The 26,536-nt window shown below is 41.0% G+C and overlaps 1 protein-coding gene across 1 annotated transcript in view; it reads left to right on the top strand.

Annotated features, from left to right (window-relative positions):
* The window catches only part of tmem104 (transmembrane protein 104), a 59,529-nt gene extending 33,353 nt beyond the window's left edge, over positions 1-26,176 (top strand). The window contains exons 9-10 of the mRNA XM_010736457.3: positions 12,164-12,257; positions 25,128-26,176. Of these exons, the coding sequence (XP_010734759.1) occupies positions 12,164-12,257; positions 25,128-25,891 (858 nt within the window). The 3' untranslated portion in view covers positions 25,892-26,176. The remainder of the gene's footprint in view (positions 1-12,163; positions 12,258-25,127) is intronic.
* The last annotated feature ends 360 nt before the right edge of the window (positions 26,177-26,536 follow it).

Raw genomic sequence — 26,536 nt, 5'->3', positions numbered from 1 at the left:
GACCCAAAGACCAGAAAGGATGAGAGTAACGTCCAGAGCTGACAGAGACGGCCACATAAGAGACGGACTGAGAGGCTTCTGTTGGCGGCAGATAAGCTCTCAGTTATAGAGTCTTTATCTCATGAAACACAGAAATATGCACACACACACACACATTCAGGGAAATTAACGTCACGTTGACCCTAAATCTGTCATTCGTTAATGATATTTATAACTCAAAAGTGTCTTCTGCTCGTCAGCTTTGGGGATGCAGTCTGTCCTGCTGAGGTTGAACTGATTTAGATCTGCGGTTTTGTTCTGATGCTCATTTTGATGCATTGGCAGCACTTTGAAATGCCATCTTGATGGAGACACCGCTAATTTGCCACTTTGCCGAAAGAAAAACAAATTTCCATCAAGAAAGAAGCTTCTCTTTTTGCTGTTTTATTTCCTGCACTCTCTGGGAAATATCCCAGAAACCCGATCCGACTATCTTGACAGCAAATATTCCTTAAAAACCACAATATAACGTAGAAATGAGCTAAGGCAATCGTTTCTGCAGCTACACCTCTAAAAAATAAAGCTTTAAGCTGGCCATGGTGACGCCATAAGGGAACATTCTTATGGTTCTGCAAGGAACCTTTAACCTATCGGTTCTTTAAGGAACCAGTTGCTGTAAAGGGTCGACTTAAAGAAGCAGTAATCAGTCTTCTATAAAAGACTTCTTTGAGTGTACAGCCTTAAAAATAAAGAGGTTGAACCCAAAGTGGTTCTTCATGGTGATGCCATGGGGGAACTTTTTATCGGTTCTTTAAAGAACCATTTCTTGTCAAGTTCTTAGCGGAATTTAGCGTAAATAGTGTCCTAGAGTTCATTCAAAGTGCAATAAATAATAATTTGAATTAAAATATTTAATTTTAAATGCAACATTAGGTAAAGAACCTTTTTCATTCAGTTCCCCAAAGAACTTTAAAAAAAGCAAGAGAACCATTTTTTCTTCGAGTGTACAAATGAACTCTTACTCATTAAATGGACTCAGTATAGATCATCATGTTTAAATCATGTACTGCACATTAATTGCTGTCAAGTCTACCTGTTAGTTTGTCCTGTTTTTTCACGCTCTGTCAGGTTGCCTAAGTAATTACTTCCATTGTTGATTAATCTGTCAATATTCTACTTTTTTTGACTCCTTTATTAATCTTCTAATCTAAACAAAAAACACCAGGAGATAATGAAAAATATCCATCATCCTCTCTGAGGTGACCTCTTCAGGATGCTTGTTTTGTCTGAACAGTAACGTGAAATTTAAAGATAATTCAAACGTAGTTTGAGAAGCCGGAACTGGAGAGTATTTGACTTTGATTCAATCAAATAAAAATTGTCAGCTGACTCGCCGCCTCATTGACTAACCGTTTCTGCCGTGCACTCGTTGCCAAAGTGCTCTCATTTTATTATTAATGGTTATTAATTACAGCAGGCTGTCACTTTGCAAGCTGGTTAATTTTGGCATTCGTACACAAGATTAACTACCCGCAGTCCATTTTTTATCCTGATAAAGGGAATTTAAACCATATGTCTTGGTTGTGTGACTGGTCGAATCATTTTATTCATCCATTCTTACATTTATTTATTTATGTTAATTATGTCGGCTTGATGGAGACGTTTTCTGGTGATTAATGGTGCCGCAGGTAGACTCTCTTTCATCCTGACAAACGTGTCGCTCCAATATGGTTTTAACTGCAAAGTGTTGCCTCCCAGGCGACGTCTCCTCGCCCCTCTGCATCATCTGCCCCCTCCAATCATGTTCATTTATGTCTTACTTCATCACCAGGGTTTGTGTGTATCTCCTGGGCTTTTATGGCCTATTTTATGCCATTTCTATTCCATACCACCATGGTCACGTTACCCCTCAAGTCTTTTATCATACATGTCATGGCCGAGGCAATGAATCGCCTCATAATATCCAATATTTCATTGCTTTGTCTTTGTCTAGTGGTGTTTTTTTCAGAATGTTGTTTTGTTTTGCATCATTAAGATGAAATATTGTCCGGAAATCTAAAAAATCTGTCTTTTTGTTAGACTTTGATACCTGTATTTTGTCATGAACACGCACATTTATAGACAATATCATTGGGCTGTGAGCCTTTTAACCTTGCCAACAAATAAAAGATTTCTCATAGAAATCTCCAAATGTCAAAAGTATTTGACACCAAATCATAGCAAGAATTTTTCTGTGGTGTTCCTCAAGGTCTTGGTGTATTAATATGGTATTTTAAAGGGATTTTTGACTATTTCTATCCATTTTTCAGTGATCAAAAATGGCAAAATTTTGCACCAAATCTGTGAAGTGATTGGTGTCAACCTAAAATAACTGCTGCAACAACTTATGAGACAAAGCATGGGATTGATCATCATATACTTAATTCATAAAGCAGTAAGCCTCCTTACATAGTTAATATTTGAATAAGAACCAAAATAAAACAGTTTATTACAGATTTATGACTGCAAAAAGTTCATACAGTGTCGGGCTGGTTCTCAAATTAATCAATCAGGTCTCTAGCTTTCAGATGAGGAGCCACAGATATGTTTATCATGAGGAGAGGGGGAGTGGAAGAGGTTAAATATGTGCTGAATACTTGGTTCACTTTACCCCTCTGCTGATTAATTTCAATCAATCCGAATGAAATGAAAAGCAAAGCAAATTGTGCATCATTCACACTGAGAATGTTTCTTAATTTCTGTCAAACTGTCTGTAGGTTTTTATTTTTTTGCTTGATGATATTTTTCACATTCAAGGTCTCAACTCAAGGTCTTAATTAAAGTTTAATGACGCGTGCAGGTCTTGAGTTATTGCAGTTTTTGCAGCCGCTGGTGAGGAAACCAATTGGTTTAGTTATCTGCAATGCAGCTACATTTGTTCCTGTAAAGAAATGCATCTTGTAATTAATTACAGCCGGTGTTTATGTCGGTTTTATAGCTCATCGAAAGAGGCAGTGTTAAAGTTCTGGACTTGGAGACAAGCCATTGAATAAACACAACAGTTGATCTTAAGTTGACTGTTTAATATCGGCACTGTGGAGACCACAGATGATCTCGTTCAACATAAAATGGCAAACTCCACATCTGGAAACCCTTTACCTTCTTCTGGACCCTCCTACATTGTATCTCTTATGAGCATTTAGTGGTTGAGTGACATAGACAGTGAATGAGAGTGAGGGAGCATCGGCCTCGATTAATCCAGTTAGTGAAATAAAAAGTTATTTCCGTGCTGCCTCATCTGAAATAGAGAGTATCTCCCTGACGGACAGACTATATTTAATAAATATTGAGAAATTCAGAGGAAAACCTCTCAGCGCTGCTGCAGGTTGAAGTTTGACAAACGGCAGATGGACTCAATCCAACATGATCCGCATCCGAGTTAAAGTTAGTTTATCCTGGGAGAAAAGAATCAACATGAACTTTTAATCACATCCGACTTCCCTTTGCTTTTCTTTAATCAGCAAAATAATTACTTAAAAGTCTTATATTCTCTTTTTTCTCCCCGAAGCTGTGACAGTAACAATGATGAAACATAAAGAAAAAACGACTGAATGATGACCCGCGGTGCCTCTAGTTATTGTTTGAAATCTGTTTGGAATAAAGATTAACATCAGACACAAATGGCTGGGGATCTTGGGACTGTGGGGATTGGGAATCGTAATCCGTCTTTCTCTGTTTGATTGTGGGTCGGGGAGGATTATAAGTATCCAGGCTGGACCACCGCATGGAGCCACCAGGGCACTTATGATTTTCAGTGCTGAACTTTGTCCCTAGCGTGATCTCTGCTCATCCTCTGGGTCTTTAACATTAACCCTCTTTGCGTCTGACGAAAAACATTGTTTACCAATTGATTTTTCACGATTGCACAGCGCCTTGACTGCTTGGCAGTCGGGAACAAACTAGTCATATGGCTCGGTTGGTTGAGGACATCTGTGCCATCGCAGAGTTTGGCTGACCCGACAGAAAAGAACAGAAAATATGTTGATTAATTACTTAAATGGGGTTGGGCGGTCAGTGGTTGACTTATGTAGCCCAACTGTGATCGATGAAGCAACACCACATATGTGGTGATTAATAAGGCCGTTGGATTGGCTCGTGAGCTCCGAGTGACGCAATCTAATACCAATTAAATGCCTTTCCATACCCTCTCCGCACTCTCTCATCCGCACAAATCCAAAACACCGGTTCTTTATATAGACTTTGAAAGTGATTGACAGCCTGCGCTGCCTGTTGGTGGTCGGGTTTTCAACCATTATTGAGATCATTCACCATATCTAAGCCCCGTTAATCTCTTACTCACAAATTAAGAGTTTGCAGCGTCACAGAAAGCGCTGGAAAGGTTATTTTGTTTTTTTAAAAAAAGTACTTTTCCCCTGTTTTGGACAGACAGTAGAGAGCTGAGGAGAGAGACTTACAAAGGTCCTCAACTGTGGTCAGCATCCTAAACTCCTGCTCCACCTGGACGCCCCTGTTTTTGTTAACTTTTTATAGATGTTATAAGACGCCATTCTCCACTTTCACACCTAGAAGCTGCCTGTTGTAAATATTTTTTTAGGTTACAATAACAAATGCTTTTATTTTGAAATAGAAATGTGTTGTCTTCTGTTAGCGTGATCGGTTTGAATGAGAAGCAGTCGTGATCGTCGCTCCAACAATTTAAGTTCATCACCAGTGCCATCTGTCGTCCACACTAGTAGTTCTGGACCGTTGACATGTATAATGATGAACAATGTGTCCCCACTTCCTCACAAACCCAAAGTATCCCGGATATATTCGCGGAGCCAGAGTCTGTGCAGTAGTGAACACCATCCGACTTAATTGCGTGCAATCATGACAAGAAATCCCCTTTTTTAATAGCATCAAATGTGGACCTGAAATGACTGAAACTTTCTTCTGGAAAAATGGATTTGACCTGTCCTGCAGCCAGCCAGCAGGGGGGAGATCAAGAAGTTTTGCTTTTACTTTTGGGTAGCTGTCATGTGGTCCATCTTCATCTATATACAGTCAATGATCTGCTCTCCTGGTGGCCATGTGCTGTAACACTGGCTGCTTGGAGATGGAAACAGGAGAATGAGGTTCAGAGAACAGGAGGCAGCAGGTTGTTGATATAATTATAAAAAGATAATGTCCTTTGAGCCTTGTCTTGATGTGAGCCGTGGTCTATAGCGAGAGCGCGGTGTAGCAATGAGGACTGTATGATGTATGTATGCATCATCAGTACGGTCCCAACCACGTCAGGTCATACAGCACACCGGCCTGTCTGCAGACTGCTCACCCCTCAACCAACCACAGCAGAGTCTCTAACAAATTGCTTATGTTTCATCTCTGTTTGTTTTTTTGATTAAAACACAATGAAGCGACACTTATTCCCATCCGTACCCTCCACTTCATTATTTCCACCCCTCGGGGGCTTTAAAGGTTTGTGCTTTTCTGATTTTCCTGTCGTCCTTTGGGCTTTAAGAAGAAGCTGTGTGTATATTTTCTGCTCTAATTAAGTCTCCTAAAATTACAATTTGTAAAAAGAATAGTATGTTTATTATTTAAAATACAAGATGAAACAGATATTTCAGGTTGTAGCACATTTATCTGAACGGTTAAGTTGCACTCTTTTATTTTAACATCGCTCTAGCTGAAACACCTTCATACACTGTGATTAGAGGTCTTGCTTCTTCTGCTTCTTTTAGTTTAATTAATCATTTTGTGGCATGTCTCCTTCGGCTCACAGTGCAGGTCACAATGTGAAAGTCCAATTCATGGATGAAACTGCAGTAAAGCTACCACAAAAGAACAAATTGGACCAAGCACTGCACTTGATAAGTTCTCCATTGTTATTAAAGTACATTAATGTACAACCTCCCACAGGCCTGACCGGCTTTGACCTTATGTGTTTGGCAGTTATGCAGCATATTCCTCAGTATTTGTTGATGTACCCTCTGAAGAGAGGTGATGGGATAGATCTCAGTGTTTGTATCCGTCATCGCCGTGGTCACCTTCGCCGTTTCTCATCTCGGACGTCTCGCCGTCGTTTATTGTGTTTCACTGAACTGTGTGATTGCAGCCGGGGCCCGGTGGCTGTTGCTGAAAGTGTTGTCTCATATCGAGGAGGAGAAATGGCCGATTTTTAAGAATGTCTTTGTTGTCAAAAGTGAAATGCTCAAAGTTGATGAGTGTGCTGCTCCGGAGGAGCAAAACCCATCAACCTGCTGAAGCGAGGGTGGAGGGTGGAGGGTGGAGGGTGACGGGGAGGTTTAGCCAAAATTGATTCATGCCACTTTTCTCCTGACAGAATTTGTTTTTGTTTATTGAGACATTTATTAAACTGAGCATGAAACGTAAGCAGTTTCTGTGGCGAGGGAGGAAAAAAAACCATGCAGACAAAAATCTGTATGTCGGCCTTGTGAGGAGGAGTAAGATGAAATTGCTGGAACAGCCTGAACAAAGTATTAAATGAATAAATGCATTGGAACCAAGTGTCATTCAATCCGTCTACGTTATGAAATCCTGGTTATATTCGTCTCTTGTTCGCCTGTTTTCTGGCAGTTTTATTTCTCCGGCTGACGCGGCTGCATATTCCCAGCTGAGGCGGACCATGGACGCTGGTTTTAAGCTCGTACTGTGCGGTGTTAATATAATTATAACAGTTCAAATATGATGCCATCGATCAGAGGGTTAAATGGAGATTTTTTAATATTTCTTTCTGTAGGTTTGCGTCCATCTGTCCAGAGCTTACAGCTCTGTAAATTTACATCAAAGTGTTCCTCAATGTTTCTCCTCAGTCGTCATGACACTGACTTCTTTCTCATCTGTTATAGTAGCCAAAAAAGTCCAGAAAAGGAGATGATCTCACGCCATATATTTATTTGTACTTTTAGTTTCTGGTCCTCCTTAACGCCTAACTTCAAAATTAAACTAATGCACGAAAGCACGCCAATTTTATTTGATGATAGATGGTGAAATTCTACAGTCGAGCAGTGTTTCACATTAAAAGCCAACAAGAAAAGGGCTTTTAATTTGAAACATTTGTGCAGTAACGGTCAGTTATTGACTGTTTTTTGGGAATGAGCTGGTTCTTTCTCAACCCGGCCGCCGTGCTTCTGGTGGGATTTGAAACATTGTCTAGAACAGGACGCATCCATACCCGGTGGAATTTAGCCATGAGGGTGTCCTGAATAGTATTGCTACTAACATTAACATTTTCTTAGCTTTTTGTTATAGTTCTACGTGTATTTTATTAAAATTCCTGTTAAATAAAGCGACATAGAAACATAGAGGAAGTGTTGAGTTTACAGCAGCAGATTCTCCTCAGGGTCGGAGCCGATCTCTGCCGCCAAATGTGATAATATTTACTTCTCAAACAGGGAGGACTTGGACTTCAAACCACCTCTTCCCTCTCTCTCCACAGCCAGTTCATACTGGTAATGAATGGTGAAGTGTGATCTCCTGCTGGCCGTGCCTCTGGTGACCTTACCGCTCTGTCCCTGTGCTCTGGTGTAGTCGTGCCAGCTCTCTGGGTCTGAGTCACCCAACAGCACATGGCATCTGACGCCCACTCACACTTTCCTCCATGTTCGCTCTCTAAAAGCCATTTCCTGCTTGTTTTTCTTCTTCCTGTGCAGCTCGAGTGCCTCTGTGATCTAATTTGTACCAAACTCAAGACCCCCTTTATTTCCTGTGTCTGACATTGAGTATATGTCCTCATTGTCTAGTTAATGGACTGTCTTGGTGGTTTTACAAGTTTTTAGCCCATTAACTTCAAGTCTTTTACACGTGGCATTAGTGCCAACCCTTGTCAAGGTTTTATTAATCAACACTTTAATGGTGTTTGCATTGACTTGTGCCTTTCTGTTGTATCCACTCCTGTTTAGGTTACCAAACACACCTTGACTTGTGGCTGCATTCAGTCTGATCTATCGAGGCTGCTGTAGAGAAATATGTCTCCTTTACCCTTTTCTCTGATCGATTTTCCCTCTTCCTGATGTTAAAAACATGTTTGGTAGCCACATTATTGTCTTTGTTGGGGATCTAATTGGCACAAATTCTCTACAAAGGCGGAGGTGTTGCAGTTATTTATTTTTGGACTGTTGTTTTGTTCTTGTGTTGCTCTTGTTGATACAGTTGAGCAGTCTAATGTCCTCGGGCTGCTGGGTGGTGTGGGGGGTTTAATGGGAGCTTGTAAGCTATTTGGAGGTGCAGTCTTGATTCATGAGAGTCCAGAAGCTGTTGAGAAATTCATCAGCCGTGTGCCCAAACTAGGCTCAGTGCTGTTAACCCTCAGGGATATTACTATCTCTGCCACAATCGCGTTTTATGTGTTTTTCTTTCTTGCTGTCCAAACTTTATAAAATCAATCAATCGCGCATCAGTCAAGGAAGTTTGACCTCTGGATTGGTCTTTGTTGATTCGTGCCAGACAGCCGAGCAAACAAATGTAAGTTAGCTTAAAAACTGTGTTAAAGTTTAACTTCTTCTTGTCTCAGTTTGTTTATGATGCAGATTCGCAGCGGCCCGGGTTGAGCACCAAATCCTCTTTCAAGCAGAAATATTTTTAACTCGTATGGACATGCCTCAGTGCCAGTTTGGATCGTTTTTGCCTCTAAAATCCACCTCATATTTTGTCTCAACACATAGTCGAGACCGAGGATGGTATGTGTTACGGGAATTTTTAAAGAAAAACCCTTGAATAAGGAAGACTGGATTCAAAGTATCAAAGTTTAAGTTGAATTTATTATTCTTGTACAAGAAGGATCGTTTATCAGTGCAACACACAAAAGGGCTTGCAGAGAAAAGGCTCCCTGAGGAGCTCTAACCATTGGTTCTTATACATTTTTTAAATGGGCCTGTTTCTCACGTCCTTGTCTCTCCGGTCCTTGAACCACTGATATCTCTCCCTGCCATCCTCAGCAAAACACAGTCCAAATAAGGGAAGTTCACGAGACATGCAAAAAAACAGGAAACACACATTATATGCGTTAAAACATCTGAACCCCAGTATAAATCCTGATTTTTATGAGAGTATGTACCATGTTGAGTTTGTGCTAAATAAATAAAATCAATACATTTGATGGTAAATGACAATAAGTGATTTGTAGCTAAACATGTTCATCGTCTGCAAACTGAAGTATTTAAAATGATTTTTCTTTGTTGGTTACAGTGGTCCCTCGTTTATCACGGGGGATGCGTTCTAAAAATAACCCGCAATAAACGAAATCCGCGGAGTAAGTTTTGCAGTTATTATACATGTTTTAAGGCCGTAAAACCCCTTAACCACACACTTGTATACCCCTTTTTACACGCATTTTGTACAGTACTCCCTTAGCCAATTTAGGACGCAGAACACAATGCACGTTCATACTGTACAGCAGCGCCGGTCCTGGCCACATTTGCGCCCTGGGCGCCCCTCACGGAGACTGCGCCCTGGGCGGTCGCCCACATTGCCCATAGCTAAGACCGCCGCGAAACAGCGAGTCCGCGAAAAAATTGAAACCGCGTTATAGCGAGGGACAACTGTATACCAAAATTCAGCATTTGTCACAGGTAAAGAACACTGAGCCTGATGCTTGGTGCGTCTTGCCCGTCCTATAATACAGTAACACAATGTTTAATGTATTTATCATTGAGGTTTACAGGCCACCACTGTTTGTGTCAGAGAGACAGAGAAGGCTCCAAGAAAAGTCTGGCACCAAGACATTAGCAGCAGATCCTTTAAGTCCTGTAAATTGCGACGTTTGGCCTCCATAGATTGGACTTCTTTGTCCAAGACATAGATGCTCGATTGGATTGAGATCAAGTCAACACCTTGAACTTGTTCTGTTCCTCAAACCATTCCTGAAATAGGCCTCTACCATTTCCATGAAATGCTTCACCTGTCAGTGGTCATAAAGTTATGGCTGCTGTTGTGTTGATGTTTCAAACTTAATATATGTGAAGTCCCTTGAAGTTTACAAAGTGATCTTTAGACAGAAACCAAAGGTGCCTGGAAAGAGCCGACCGTGCCGAAACATTCACGGCTAAAATACTGCCGTCTGTCAACCACATGCCGTTAATTTCAGTTCCTCCTTCAGACACATCTCTCTTCATAATGGTTCATTCATTACCTCCAATAGGTGTTTCAGATTTATGCTTTGGCTCAGCTCGAGCTTAGGCTGCACTTTGCCAAGAAGACAGCTGGTAATACTTTAATATATAGACACAGGCGTCGTCATTATTCAGCAGAATCAAAGGCTATTATTTTTCTCCGCTCACACCCACAGATGCCCCGGCTGTCCATCCGTCCATGTGGAAATAATAGCTGACTCTCGCTGTGTCCGAAATCGCTCCCTCGTTCCCTCGTTCATTAGTTCAAACACAGGAAACACTCTGTAGGGAACTTTTAGATACTTGTAAGTCATTTGGCACCAACAGCTCCCTCACTAACTGACAGCATAAATTAATCAAATGGACCAGAGTTTAGAATGATGTCTGCTTATGTACAAACAACCTTAATTAATGTTTAGTCAACGTTCGTGTGAGTGAGTGGGAACTTGAATACGGTATATATGGGAATATATCTTAGTCAGGCCATTCTTGGTCGAGTCCTGGATGGTTTGTTGTTGATATGAATGCATTTTAGTAAGGAACACATTTGAAACAGTTTAACGTTAAAGTTTCACCATCTGCAATCCAGAGAAATCTCTGCATGTGAGGGACAAGCCCTCAAAACCTGCAGTTCCTCTAACGTCCACTTGAGGCTGGCTCCAGAAGTGAGTCAGTCTCCATAAGTCCCCATGTCCAAATGTCCAACTTCACAGCAGAAATAAACATGTTTACAGCCTGGTACAAAAAACAGTTTTGGTCTCTGTAGCTAATTTCCCCGTTCATGACAACTGTACTGAGGGTGAATTTATATACAACTCACCTGTTCACATTATATTAAGGCTTAAAGTTATGCAGGGTTAAGAGCGTGGAGGTGTCGTTCACAACGGTTCTTCAGAAACGTGACATCATGGAGACTACGTTCATATTTTATACAGTCTATGGGTCTCATGAGTCCAGATTTCTGGTTTGAAAATTTACATTTAACCCCCAAAAAGTCGAAAAAAACATAAATAAAAGTTGGATTTTAACCCAATTTAATGGCATGTTGATATTTGACAGGCTAAAAAACACTGTTAGTGCTCAGTAGATTAAAAGGTTCAACACTGAACTTTGAAGTCTTGTTCTCCATCCTCACAGACGTCTGTATGTGAGGTGTGGATGGATGGGAATATGAAGGTTGCTCTTCAGATGAAATGACACAAAAGTGCGATCGCATGCCCGTCAAGACCCGAGAGCGCCGGAGAATTGGGGCGTGAGGGAAGAAATGGATGAAGGGAATAAGTCTGCAGGCGTGAAGAAGGAGGAGTGAGGGGAACTGATGGGATTGGAGCTACAGTAGCTGAGCCACTGCCTCTGATTGCAGCTCTCGATAAAGAAAAGTATCAGATAGGCAATCAGAGCTGTGGCCTGAGAGGAATTTTTTGGTGGACTATGGATCGGTCCGACCTGTTTTTATCTGCTCGCCTATCTTTGAGAGGGCTGATGGGATTTTTTTGACGGCAGAATGACGAGTGTCACGAGTTCAGAGCAGAGCTGCGAATATAAAATTAACAACGATCGAGCAAACGCGCAAATGTGAGACGATGTTGGAGGCCAATTAAACCCAGGAAGTTTGAAAAAATATGAGAAAATCAGCAACTTCTCTCATTTAAAAAGCTGAAACCAACAAAATATTTTCACTCGGTTAAACGGTTAAATGATTTTTACAGTTTTTGTCTATAGCAACCTGATTAATCAGCTGCTCAGCACTAACGTCGTGTACCTCGCCTGAAGAATCACCTTGAATAAATACACGGCTTACACAGAAACAGTTGATTAGTATCTCAGGGGTAGGATCGTACAGATGTTCATAATAATCATCCGCCATGAATCAAATTCACTCACCGACAAGTTCTGACATTTACAGCATCATTCGTGTCAGGTGACATTTTACTGTTATTGCTTTGGTTTCTTGTTATTGGATAGTACAGTCAGTTAAAGCCGGCTTTGGTTCCTGACATGATTTTTTATGTTTGTTTGCTTATTTTCTGTCTTCTACAATTTAGAATAATCGACTGTTTCTCTTCTTGCAGAGCGTCTTCACTCTTCTGTTGGGTCCTTTCACCTTCTTCAATGCCCAGAAGACCAAATATCTTCAAATCCTCACCTCACTCATGCGCTGGATCGGTGAGAATAAACTAATCCTGCAATGTTTTCTTTTCCTTACGTGATTTCTCCTTCCTGCCTCCTCTTTTTCCACCTACATACATTTCCATTTTCTCTGTTTCTTCTCCCTCCCCCCCTCCTCCTACCTTCGCCTGTGTGGCTGCCGGCTGTGCTCAGGTCCGTCCATCATGGTTCGGTCCTGCTCTGTGTCTTTGATTCCCATCTCCTCTCATTCCTCAGCCTGACAGGCTTGACAGCCCGTCCCAAGCTTGATTGGACCGTCACTCACAGGGCGACGGGCGAAAATAAACCGCCCGTCCTGAGGTCTCCGCTGTTAAAATCACAACACCACTGAATCATGGCGTGGCCGCCACCCCCGCATGGCCGCGCGCTAGCCCGCATAAACAACACACAAACACAGAAGCATCCACACACACTGTCCACTGTCTGCCCGGCTGGAAAACACGAGCGTCTTAGCTGCACATCTCACTCCTCTTCCACTGGCAGCTTATATATTTGATTGATACAATGACTGTGTTTGTCCTCCATGTGATGATGTGAAGGAAAGGACACTCAGAGATCCAACAGACCCTTTAAAAATATTCAGATTTTAAAATAATATTTGGTATCAGATTGCATTTTTCTGTTTATGTTTGAGTCACTAGATTTCGAACACGGTTATAAATGTCTGGTTGAGCTCAGACGTGACATGCTAATGATGAAAAAGACGTTAAAAAGAAGAAGACAGGTGATAAACAAAGCCCGTATAGAGACACCTGCAGCACTAATTTAAGCAAGACCTCCACATGAAGTGGTTCAGTTGAACTGGATTAGATGTTTAACCCGTCGACTGTTGTAGTGTACTGTTCCTGAACCAGAATTATCCTTTAAGAACAGCGGTAATAACCTGTTTTTGTAATCAGAGTACTTGATTATCAATCCTTAGACGTGTAGGGAAACCGTCTGCTGTTCGATTCCAATAGACACTTTGAGTTGCAGTATTTCTGCTTGAGGCCAAGAGGAAATGTAATGCTGTAAAGACGTCGTCTCTCTTCAGATATATGTAAGTGTGGCTGTTGTTTGGTGCAAGTGGCTGCAGTATCCTACAGCACAGCACTCCCCTGTTTACATGTGGATCACAAACTGTGCCTATAAATCAAACGTTAGACAGTCGACTCGGCTCGACTCGAGATCTGCCTCGGCCGTGTCAAACACTCCCCTGCAGGTTTGAGAGGTGACTGTAAAAGATTTATGGCTTGCCTTTTCACTAAAAATGCCGATTTTTAACATGATGAATTCAAGCTGATAAATAAGAAAAGTGTAAACTCAGGTTGATTTAACCGACTCGGTTCGGTTACACTGCAGACATACGACCCCACCTCCCCTCCTGACCATTACTCACCACTCCCTGGATACACCTGCAGTCACCTGTGCTGCCCTGTGATTGGACGTGGTGTGTGTTGAATGTCAGGGTTGGCAGCTGGCTGGTGTGTTGGGGCTCTGCCTCCTGCTCTCGGCTCTGGCCTTGTCATGATCGTTGCCACTCAACTGTAGTCACCTTCTCGTCCAGTGAGTTTTTTTAGCCCAAACATGAGTGATGGTGTGACCGCCTGCTGCTGCGCTGCCTCTAAACATGCTGTGATTTCAAATGGACGAACCATTAGCCTGGATCAGTGTGACACTGTTTTTTACCACGCAGGACTGCAGCGACTTTCACTTAATTGATCCTAAATTGAAATGGAAAGAGGTGCGTGGGGCCACATTTGGGCTCAGGCCATCTGCACACATTTTGGTTGGTCACTGCAACATAAGCAACATCTACAAGTTAATTTCTGACAAGACTAGAGGGATGCATCCGTCCAACTACTCTGCCATCTTCACCACCTAATGAACAAAGGGCCTAACAACGTATTTAATTATTATTAAGCTTCTACTCTGAAGACATTTCAACTTTCATCCAAGGGGAAAAGAGCGTCCAAGTTGGATGTACAGGAGACCCACTCATACAGACCAGTATCTACTCTTTGACAGAACCTAGGTGTTATCAGAACCCTTTAACACAGGGCTGATAACCTGCCCAAGAAAAGGAGCTCCAACATTTGAAGGATGCACTCAAAGTTTGTGGAAACTCCAACTGGGACCACAAGATCCAGGAAGGACCCCAACACAATGGGTGATAAAGAAAAGAAGGACAAACGCAATAGCACTGACATCCCTTACGTATCTGGTGTGTCTGGAAAAACTCAACAATCATGAGAACAAGTATGCCCCCAAGAAATAAAAATAGAGAATATATAGGAGAGGCATTTTAGCTTAAGTTTAATTGAATTTTAAAGTAAAGTAATTCATAAAAACCTTTTTTCTGCATTTTCTTTGCAGTATGTAATGAAGGCGTAAAAATAAAGGTCGTTGACCTACTGTTGACCTTGAATAAGTGCCTCTTCACTTATTCTTCCCTCTACTTTAAAGTAAAGTCCAAATGTAATGAAAGACTCGAGCACGTCCACTCCAACATCGCCATCGTTCATTTTCCTTAGAAATACTAGTAATAATTTTCCTAAAAGAGCTCGTTAACCTTTAACGCCTTTTCATCACAGTGTACTTGCAAGTCAACATCTTGTACATTTAAGATGTGAATGGAGCGGAGTCTGACGTATGTAATTACTCACCGGACCACATTAAAGTTCAACCTTTTGGCTAAAGCATTATTTGCAGACAAAACAGAGTAAGACTACTTTACGATGTAATGACTGTTACTGCCCTCCTTAAATTCAAGGCCAGGCAAAATTAGTAGTGGTAGAGGGAGTATGAGCATTTTAAGTTAGCCATTTACTGTTTATTTCAAATATATGATACTTCTCACAAGCCTGCACCTGCACAGGAATCTTCTGCACACTGAAAGATATATGAAAACAAACTAGTTCGGGAGTAGTAACAGTAATAGTAGTAATAGAGTGTTTTCACTGTGTAATTATGTCAGTGAGTGTGTGAAGGTAAATACTGTTCGAGCCTGTTGCAGTCAGCCTCTTCATTTCCCGCCTCGCGCCCCCTGAAAGCAGCAGGGGTCATTGCCAGCTCTCCAGAAGACCACCTCCTTAACACTGACAGGAGTGGAGAGCTCCTCTAATTGATATTGAGTGGTATGAGAGGAAGGGAATAAGTTAACGGCCTCTTCACTCAGTAAACGAGTATTAATCACTTCCGTCCGTCTCTATGGATGGATGGATGGATGGATGGATGGATGGATGGAGCCTCAGAGTGGTTACTGTCCATATTAACTGTTGAGTATGTGACATATGATCCATATGCTGCCCAAGAGCAACTGTCACATTAATTTCAGAGGGAAGCTATTTTCATCTGGTGTCACTCCTTCATTTCCCTTCATTTTCTTTCTTTTATGAGCTTAATTACAAGAATTTACTGAGAAATACAGTAAATACAGGACAGGACATATAAAAAAAATATACATGACAGCAGGCATACGTCACTTTACTGTCATCAGAACGACCATGGACCCTTTTAGGTCAAAACGAGCTTTGTGAAAGACTTCTCAGTAAACTTATGTGTGCTGATTGTGCCTGTAGATCGAATTGAGTCGTAGCGACGGTGTAACTAAAGTTTTATTGTGAAAAACCTGATTTCAGAATTGAGTTTGGTTCAACAGTCTGTCCACTCAAAAGACTACAATGAGCAGAGGGTATTTGAGCCTGAATGGTTCATACATATCGTTCCTTCTAATAATCAACATTGTAAACCGCATAAAATATCGTTGGAAGTTCTTCTTTCGGCTCATCATTGAAGGTCACACTTTCACAGTAACGTCACATTGGACAGACGATCAAAACAGCAAAATAAAGTGTCTCAACGACAAGAAAAGTGACGGAAATATTAGAATTACCTGGAGATTGGATTGGACGTAGACTGAAAGGACATTCAAAGCCACTATTATAAAGTAATTGTTTGCCTGACCTGCCATTGGTTTTATTGTCTTACAATGTTGCATCAAAGTAGACATAGAAGTCTGACACTCCCTCTTTGACGTTATGGGTCTTTTTTTCCAGTTAATCAATTGGATTCAGTTATAAAACAATAGAATACTTTTTAAGAGGTAGTGTGATTAAACGTAGCGCTTGTATTTTCATGTATAGTTCATAAAAAACAAAAAGGTGAGGTTTATTTCCTCGTGTTATATAAACTATTTAAGATTATATTTGAGAACACAAATCTTTAATAGTCAAATAATTTTTTTTTATCATCAGGACTTCACAGTAACCGCCCTGAATGTGATAAACTGAATATTTATGTGAAACACAGTAAACCACAGACACTATTTTCCTCCTCTGCTCCAAAGAAAACCAACTGGAAGTTAAAGAGTCGTAGCCTTGGTGATCCACGGGGCTCACATCCATCTAATGCTCTTAGTTTACTACAACACATTGTATGGAGCGAAGAAAGAGCCTGCGGGGATGTTCACAGCTGCCCGGTGCCATTTTAAATGGGTGAGGGAGGGAGTTATTGTTTTTGAAGGTCAGGAGGACTCTGGTGGCTGGTTGAGTTCAGTTTGTCCGGAGCATGCAGCTCACAGGGGAACGGTGAAATATGAGCAGGTCTTAATGAACTGTGCAGCAGATTCACAGTTCAGAGGTCCTGAAAAATTACATTTAAGAGATAAAAAAAAACAACAGAAAACATCATCCCTGTTCTGTCTGTCTGTGACGCCCCTCTTGCCAACCAAGGACTAAACCATCTGACTGTTGTTACATGTTCGACTGCCCCTGTCCTCCGTCCCTGCTTCGTATTGATGTTTCTTTTCGTAATGAGAGGTTTGACTTCCTGCTGCGATGAGTTCCACCGTGATTAGGGGGGATGTCTGCTTTGGTTGGAGAAGATGATCAATTGGATCTATACTCAGTAACTAAACTTTTAATTATGGTCTGTGACCTCTGGGTCTTGTTTACCTCAGAGTTGCCTTCGTTTCATGGAGGAATTAAAGCTGTGCCTTCAACCATTTGTTTTAAAAGAAGATATTTGTTCATACTTACGTTATTTATTGCCTAAATAAATCTTGAATGTGAAGTAGTGCAAACATCGTGTCGGTGAATTAAAGATTTATTGTGGTGGAGTTGGTGATTGTTGAAAAGGCAAACGAAGACGGTTTGGGTGAGTTGTATTTCGTTTAGTTACAGTTTTAATTAAATTATGATGTTATGATGATGTGCAAGGTGAAATATAACGAGCATTTTAGTGGACCTGACCCTAACCTGGCCTGTAATGCCCATTTGTTTTGATCTCGGATGCTGATGCACCACCAGTGAATTTCATATATATATAGATATATTTATATAAATAATACATAAATAAATATATATAAATATATAACCTTGAACGATCAATCACTTTTCAGACTTTTCGTCCTTCCATTTCCCATCAAATGACTAATTGTTTCAGCAATAGATGTCATTAAGCACAAGCAAACAATGGAGAATTATGAAGACGTGATTCTTATTCTTATCACTTCTTATCCGTGGATAATGTAGAAAATTTTCCGATCTCCGGCTGAGTGAGCGGACTAATTGGTGTTTTCATGAAGCTGTTACACGGTGTCACAGAGTTTGGCTGGCTCGTCCCTGTGAACCTCAGCTGCTGCATGGAGTGCTAAACAGTAGGCCGACTGCTGTGCTGCTCTGTGCTGTGTTTACTGATCACCCTATCTGAGATCGCACAACTTGTCACGAGGCAAGCAACCCACTTAGCACCCAGTCGCCCACCAAATGCAGCCGTTACCGACCCACCTAGCTCCAGTCCCGATACGTTTTGAAGTGATGGAGCGCTGCCGCAGCAAGAGATCCGGAGACCTTGGTGAGAACTGGGCAACAGGCCAGGGCTACTAATTGCCTAAGAGATTATCCAAGAGCGCTCAAGGAGTGTCTCTCTTAATTAATGATGGGATGATTGCTGTGCTGTAAAACCACTAGAGGGGGTGATGTTTAGACTGGCAAACACAATGTGAAAACAGTAGTGCGGTATCACTAGAACCACAATGTGTTTCCTCAGCACTGCCACCTCTCTTGAACATTAATGCACAGCTGAGAAGTCCTTGACCTTCTCACTATCATCAGTGAATTGCTCACACTTAAGTGTCTAAGTCATTCTCTCCGAGGAGCGAGACCCCCTCCCCCCCACCAGCTCCCAGCTTTCTCGTGCTTCATCGCACATGAGATTGATCACCTTTTACCTTCTACCATTTTCTACTCATTAATTGAGTTCAGGAATCTCATCTCCTCCGAGATAACCGCTGAAGAATCTTTCTCTGTTCGCTCGCAACGACTCCTTGGAGCATTGAGAGTGTGTGCCAGCCTTGGCTTAACAGCAACAGCTTTGTTTGCTACCAGTGAGAATACAGCTGTAAGAGCCTCCTCTGGAGGGTTGTTAAGTTGAAGCATTCCTCACAAGGTCATTGCCATCCCCCGTGTAGGTAATATAAATCACAGGCTGCAAGATAGACGGCCACTAGTTATGTGGACGTGATATGTGACTGTTTGACGCCTGCTCAATTTATTCAGTTCCTGTTGCTGTGCGTCAAGTGTACTGGAGAGCATTGGCGGAGCCAAGCGTGTGTCACTTTGAAAGTACATGTAATCACCATATCCTGACTCGGTAAATGGCTCATCCCATCTGAGTGAGCTTGTGGAGGGTCTTTGGAAAGACAGGTGTAGTGGGTGACGTGGAATGTCTGAGATGGGACTTCATCAGGGAGACAGTGGTATCTTTGTAATCCTGTCAATACATAAACAGAAGGAAAACCATGAAGTGATATCGTCTACAGGTTTAAAACAGAATATCACTGATTCATGTGTCATTTGTATGTGTTACTCTGTGACAGTCACTGAATAATGCATTTAAATGTGACTCACACGCCTCTCTTACATCAGTTTAGTGACCCGGGAGGCCGTAGTGACTTTACTATGTAAATAAATACTAGACTGTGTTTCCTTTGTCATTCAAAGCTGTCGAGGTGATCGAAGCTAATGTGCTCTCATGTCACGGCTGTGTCGTGCTTCAGCATTGAGATTCATAGCTATAGGTCCAATGTGCATGGTAGATGGATGGCTTCAATACAGGACTTTCTCCTGTGAGACAGAGATTCAAGTCAGTGTTGCTTTTATTTTCAGACTTAGTTCACTATAAGCAACAAAAACTACTTTATTAGGTTAGGCAGCAAAAACTACTTTATTAGTTTAGGCAACAATACTTTATTAGTTTAGGCAACAATACTTTTATTAGTTTAGGCAACAATACTTTATTAGTTTAGGCAACAAAAACTACTTTGTTAGGTTAGGCGACAAAAAATACTTTTTTAGGTTAGGCAGCAATACTTTATTAGTTTAGGCAACAATACTTTATTAGTTTAGGCAACAATACTTTATTAGGTTAGGCAACAATACTTTATTAGTTTAGGCAACAATACTTTATTAGTTTAGGCAACAATACTTTATTAGGTTAGGCAACAATACTTTATTAGTTTAGGCAACAATACTTTATTAGTTTAGGCAACAATACTTTATTAGGTTAGGCAACAATACTTTATTAGTTTAGGCAACAATACTTTATTAGTTTAGGCAACAATACTTTATTAGGTTAGGCAACAATACTTTATTAGTTTAGGCAACAATACTTTATTAGTTTAGGCAACAATACTTTATTAGGTTAGGCAACAATACTTTATTAGGTTAGGCAACAATACTTTATTAGTTTAGGCAACAATACTTTATTAGTTTAGGCGACAATACTTTATTAGGTTAGGCAACAATACTTTATTAGTTTAGGCAACAATACTTTATTAGTTTAGGCAACAATACTTTATTAGGTTAGGCAACAATACTTTATTAGGTTAGGCAACAATACTTTATTAGTTTAGGCAACAATACTTTATTAGTTTAGGCAACAATACTTTATTAGGTTAGGCAACAATACTTTATTAGGTTAGGCAACAATACTTTATTAGTTTAGGCAACAATACTTTATTAGTTTAGGCAACAATACTTTATTAGGTTAGGCAACAATACTTTATTAGTTTAGGCAACAATACTTTATTAGTTTAGGCAACAATACTTTATTAGGTTAGGCAACAATACTTTATTAGGTTAGGCAACAATACTTTATTAGTTTAGGCAACAATACTTTATTAGTTTAGGCAACAATACTTTATTAGGTTAGGCAACAATACTTTATTAGGTTAGGCAACAATACTTTATTAGTTTAGGCAACAATACTTTATTAGTTTAGGCAACAAAAACTACTTTGTTAGGTTAGGCAACAAAAAATACTTTATTAGTTTAGGCAACAAAAACTACTTTGTTAGGTTAGGCGACAAAAAATACTTTTTTAGGTTAGGCAACAATACTTTATTAGTTTAGGCAACAATACTTTATTAGTTTAGGCAACAATACTTTATTAGGTTAGGCAACAATACTTTATTAGTTTAGGCAACAGTACTTTATTAGGTTAGGCAACAATACTTTATTAGTTTAGGCAACAATACTTTATTAGTTTAGGCGACAATACTTTGTTAGGTTAGGCAACAATACTTTATTAGTTTAGGCAACAATACTTTATTAGGTTAGGCAACAATACTTTATTAGGTTAGGCAACAATAATTTATTAGTTTAGGCAACAATACTTTATTAGGTTAGGCAACAATACTTTATTAGTTTAGGCAACAATACGTTTTTAGGTTAGGCAACAATACTTTATTAGTTTAGGCAACAATACTTTATTAGGTTAAGCAACAATACTTTATTAGTTTAGGCAACAATACTTTATTAGGTTAGGCAACAATACTTTATTAGGTTAGATAGCAATACTTTATTAGTTTAGGCGACAAAAGTACTACTAACTTTTTTAGGTTTAAGAAAAGATCACGTCTCTGCCGTGTTGGTGTAACTCTAGATGCAAATAGCATTGTTGGCTACTCTCAGTGGCACCTTTTTAAAGGGGCTTCATCATCCTGTCAGTACATAATAATAAAGACGACCATAACGTAATGTCAGAGCATCACTCTGATTTATATGTCATTTGTATGTGTTACTGGTTTCAATAAACTCTGTGACAGTCACTGAATAATGCATTTAAATGTGACTCACACGCCTCTCTTACATCAGTTTAGTGACCCGGGAGGCCGTAGTGACTTTACTATGTAAATAAATACTAGACTGTGTTTCCTTTGTCATTCAAAGCTGTCAAAAGCTAATGTGCTCTCATGGCATGGCCAGATTCACAGCTATAGGTCCGATGAGTGTGATAAAATCGTCACGGGCCAGCGTGATTTGCCAGCCTCATGTACCATGATGCAGCTGAGAGTTGGTGATAAATGAGCACATTATGAAAAGCTTCATTTTAGTGGCTTTGTTCCTGGTCTTCAGCTCCTCTCTACCATCTGATTGGCTTTGAATTTCTTTGAAAAATAAGGGTTAGTTCCTGCGTCTTAAGTAAGATAAATGACTTCTCTGCGTCTGATTAGCATAAACCTTTGTGATTTGCAGAAAAAAGAGATGTTGTGGTTCGGATTTTGCAATTTGGAGGGATTATTTAGTCATTAACCCTCATTTACATTTAACTATGAGTTTACCAGTGTGTCCTTTCTCATAGGCTCAATTCCAGCATCTTGGCTAGACTTTCAAAAAAGGTGCTATAAGTATTGTATTAGTGCCCAACCACCCCGAGGCACTCTTAATTAAAAGCCCCATGCTTGTTTCCTTCCTGCGAGTGGTGTCAGAGGACAGAAAAGCTTTCCCCCTCTCTGGTGTCCTGCACCGTCATGTGCGGCAGGTAGACAGGTGGCTGAGCTCGGCGGTTCACACATATAGCAAACATTAAGACAGAAAGGTGGGAAGGAGACGAGACTTTGAAGGAGAAACACAGAAGGAGCGAAGGGAGCAGACAGATGGGTTTAGTGGTGCTTCTGACACAGTAAAGATGTTTTAGGAGGAGAGAGAAGTGAAGAGTAATGCAAAGGAAGAGACAATTGGAGACTTTTGTGGCCTATATGACATAATAATGATATCTTGAGGGACTTTTATCGTACATCTTATGAAGCTGAAACAAATGGTGTTGGATCAGCCAAGAGTGAACAACTATAACGGATTTCGCTCATTCAAATGCAAAATATTCTCTGGTTTCAACCTCTTAAAAGTGAGAATTTGCTGTTTTTCATTGCCATGTTTGACAGTAAATTAAACACCTTAACATTTTGGACATTTTGTTCATCAATACATTGTTATGACAATACAAGCAAACTACAACATTTCACAATCCTAACATTTTATAGACTAAACAACTGAAATGAATTATTCTGATAATAAAAACAATCGTTAGTTTGCAGCCCTACATCTGTGTGTCCACGTCCTTGAAGGCCGGTGTGTTTCCCAGCCATTTGACCTCTACGTAAGGTTGAAGCAGAGAAGATTGCAGCTCGCAGAGCTTTCCCCAGAGCCAGAGATTACATTGGATGTAAGCCAAGGATGCATTAAATATTGAACACTTGTGCAACAGACTGCTTACAGCTACTCCGGAAAAAAAAACTGTATGGAAAGTGTGAAACAAGGGCGAGGAATGCAGCTGCTGTGTGCTTATTTAAAACCTGGATATATTTCTCTGTTGTAGTCGCTGATGCCCCAAGATCCTCTTTTCTAGTTTTATGTGCCATTTAAAAAAATATATTTTTATTTAACATCTGCATCCAATCTTCATCGTTCCTTTTGGACCAATAAAATCTGGTCTGGGTTCACTTCCTTCCCTCTTTCATTTGGAGTGGTTTGGGTCGGTTTAGACAACAAAACCAAAAGATCCTGGTTTGTCACGTTGGTGTAACCCCGGCTGCAAATAGCTTCTTTGGCTGCAAACTCCTGGGTGCTACTGCAAATTAGTTGGAGAGATGTGTGACGGGTTCTCCGGCAATCCCAAAGGCTTCGATAAATTGAGTTCTCTGATTGAGACTCTTGGTTTTTAAGAGTAATGCCCAAGAGGACCAACATGCCAGGCATCCGAACCACAGACGGGGAAGACTCTGAGGTGTTCACTCCAGAGTCCATGGTTACCGTCCAACCCAGTTCCAACCAGGCCACAACATCAAACTACCATGAAAAGATGCCTAAACGTAGCATTGTTGGCTACTAACGATGATTTAATTACAGGTCATAACTACTAAACCAGGTCAACAGGTCATTTATCAAATCATGTAATTTTATGATCATGAAGTGAAGACAAATAAACATGATTAGAGAATATTAACAGCTATATTGTGCATTTGGTTTGGTTATCTTCACGACCCCCCAAAAAAAGTCGTCCAGACTTAAACAAGCCTTTTGGATTCGCTCGGTTAGTTTGCATCAATGCTGCGTTTGTTGTTTTGGGTTTAGTTTCTCGGACATATTTCTGCTGTATGCCTCGTCGTACTGAATTCTCAGACTTCTCCTGATAGTAATTATATAAAACCAAAGCCGTTGTAGTCGTAGTAGTTTCTTTCTTAATCTCCCACAGACACTTCCATTCCTGTTAATATTTTTCCAGACGCTCACCTCTGTCCTGATCGCCTTTGTCTCTGATGGTTTCTCCTTCCTTTTTGTACAGCCCGTCCCTGATAATTGGAATGAATTTTATCCCCTGACATACATTAAAGTGCCACTGCAGGAGCTGATTAATAGAGCTCGTTTGAAACTTCCCCTCCACCCCGTTCGAGCTCTACAACCTGTGCTGGAAACTGAAACTGTTCTGGGAAGTATTTCAATCAAAGGCAGCTCTGAAGCGCATGATATAGAATCATTTCTGCATATGTGTGGCAAATTATGGTCCGAGTGCCACTTCCTAAATGTCACCCTGTGTTTAAAGGACAGCGTGATGATGAGAGTTGAGGAGCTATGGGGCTATGACTAACTCCTGGTGTCACGGGCTGATTGGGTGTCAGTGGAGAAGGCTTAGCGGGGCCACATGACTGTCAGCCAGTAACAGGACTGGATGCCACGCTCGGAGGTCTCCTTTAGACATGCCCATGCTACTTTCCAAACGGGCACCTCCAGAAATCGATTGGAGATGCACAGCAGGAGGTGGTGACACACCGAGAGGCTTCTCTATCTTCACCTGGCTCCAGTGACTTTATGTCGGGCCATGAAATGTTCCTGAGTTGTTGTTTTTTTTACACCTGATGTTTCTGGGACAAACAGCTGGAAGGCAGTTCTCGCTGGGAGAGTGAACTTAACTCACATGTGGTGTGTAACCTTTTCTTTAACGCCAGGACCACATTAAAGATTTAGATAAACAAGAAATCATAAAGAGTTATTGTTTAAGATCGAAGAAATGGGGAAAGATCCTGCAATCCAACGATAAAAGACATTTCAAAAAACTTGGTTTTCCATGAAATATGAGTTTATTTATATGCAGATTAAAAAAACATCTACATTGATTGAATGACATAAATACGAGCTTATAATGAAAAGGGTCGTTTATTAAATGTATGTTCTGTCAACAAACATTTATAGTCTGAGGTTTTCACGAGGATTTGCACTTACACAACTTTTAAAAGATCCGAACGATGAACCGACTCAGAAATGAAAGGTCCCAAAAGTTCCATTGTCCTGTAATTACTATTTGTAGCCACAGTTTCAGCAAACATAGTCTCACTTTAAACTTTAACATGGAGCTGTTTATGTGAAAAGCCAGTAAATGGTTTGACCTTTTAAACGACACACAACGGCCTCATGCCTGGTATCCATGAATTTCTCCAAATGAGGCTTTATGTCATACCACCACCTGAGTTTATGTCCATTTGTCGTCCTTGTGGGTAATTTGCCGTCACAGTTTGTTCTTAATTCCATCTCCTCTGTTGTCTCTTCACAGCGTTCACCATGATGATCATCTTGGCTCTTATCCGCATCGGTAAAAGCTCCGGCGAGGGCCACCCACCAGTCGCCTCCTTATCTGGGGTGCCCAACCTGTTTGGGGTGTGCGTCTACTCCTTCATGTGTCAACACTCCCTGCCCTCCCTGGTGACGCCCATCTCCGACAAGAAACGCGTCGGCACCCTGGTGTTTCTCGATTACGTCCTGATCCTGGGCTTCTACGTCCTCCTCTCGTTCACCGCCATCTTCTGCTTCAAGAGCTCGCTGCTGCACGACATGTACACCCTGAACTTCACGGACAACTGCAACGTGTTGAATATTCCATTCCTGCGCTACTTCCTGGGCCTGTTTCCAGTTTTCACCATCAGCACCAACTTCCCCATCATTGCCGTCACGCTTCGGAACAACTGGAAGACCCTGTTCCACCGGGATGGCGGCACCTACCCATGGGTGGTGGACCGTGTCGTGTTTCCCCTCATTACCCTGGTGCCCCCGATCGTGGTGGCCTTCTGCACCCACAACTTGGAGTCCCTTGTGGGCATTACAGGATCCTATGCTGGCACAGGGATCCAGTACATTGTCCCCGCCTGTCTTGTGTATTACTCAAGACGCCATCTGGAGCCGGTGGTGGGCAGGGATGCTGTCAACAAGCACCAGTCACCCTTCCGCCACGCCTTCTGGGTGTGGTTTGTTTGGTTGTGGGCCGCCTTCTGCCTCATGTTTGTCACAGCCAACATCATCCTAACTGACACCAAGAAATGAGAACTCACTGTTGCAAGAACAAAAAAAAACAAAAAAAATCTTTATCTGTTTGGCCAGTCTCTTCGTTCCTGTACACGAGGCCTTACTTGCTGCTGGTTGGACAGTGTGCCTTTTTATGGGACTTTTTTGTTGCATAAATTAAATGTAATATATCAAATTTGATAAAAGGGACCAAATGTCAGAGTGTGTTTTTGTTCCATCACAAAAGCTGGAGCAGTGCATGAAAACAAAGAAAGGGAAATTGTAAACGGTCATTTATTAAACGGATGTTTTGTCAACAACAAACACGTCATAGTCAAAGGGTCTCACAAGGATTTCTAAAAGTTATATCTGTTTGAGTTTGAATACTAAACCCTCACGTCCGGAAGAACGTTGGCTTGTTGGATTGTCGTTTTCGGAAAGTTGTCTTGACGAAGAAAAGGTTCATGGCAGGTTCGATGATCTGACTTGTTCCAGTAAAAATCTATAATAGAAAAAGAGCCTGTCGACATCCCGACTCGTCCTGTGTTGGCGTCTACACAGCTTGATAATTAAACCGGAACAGAAACTAATCGGCGAAGATCAGTCTTTCACGGCTGACATGTATCCATTCCTCCAAACTCCTCGTCCCCTCGCTTGTGAACAATGATGCTCCGTCCGTGACAG

This window comes from Larimichthys crocea, chromosome XII (genome assembly GCF_000972845.2).
Source record: "Larimichthys crocea isolate SSNF chromosome XII, L_crocea_2.0, whole genome shotgun sequence".
Lineage (NCBI taxonomy): Eukaryota > Metazoa > Chordata > Actinopteri > Sciaenidae > Larimichthys > Larimichthys crocea.
Note: the sequence above shows the minus strand (reverse complement) of the source record. Positions and strands in the feature narration are given on the sequence as shown.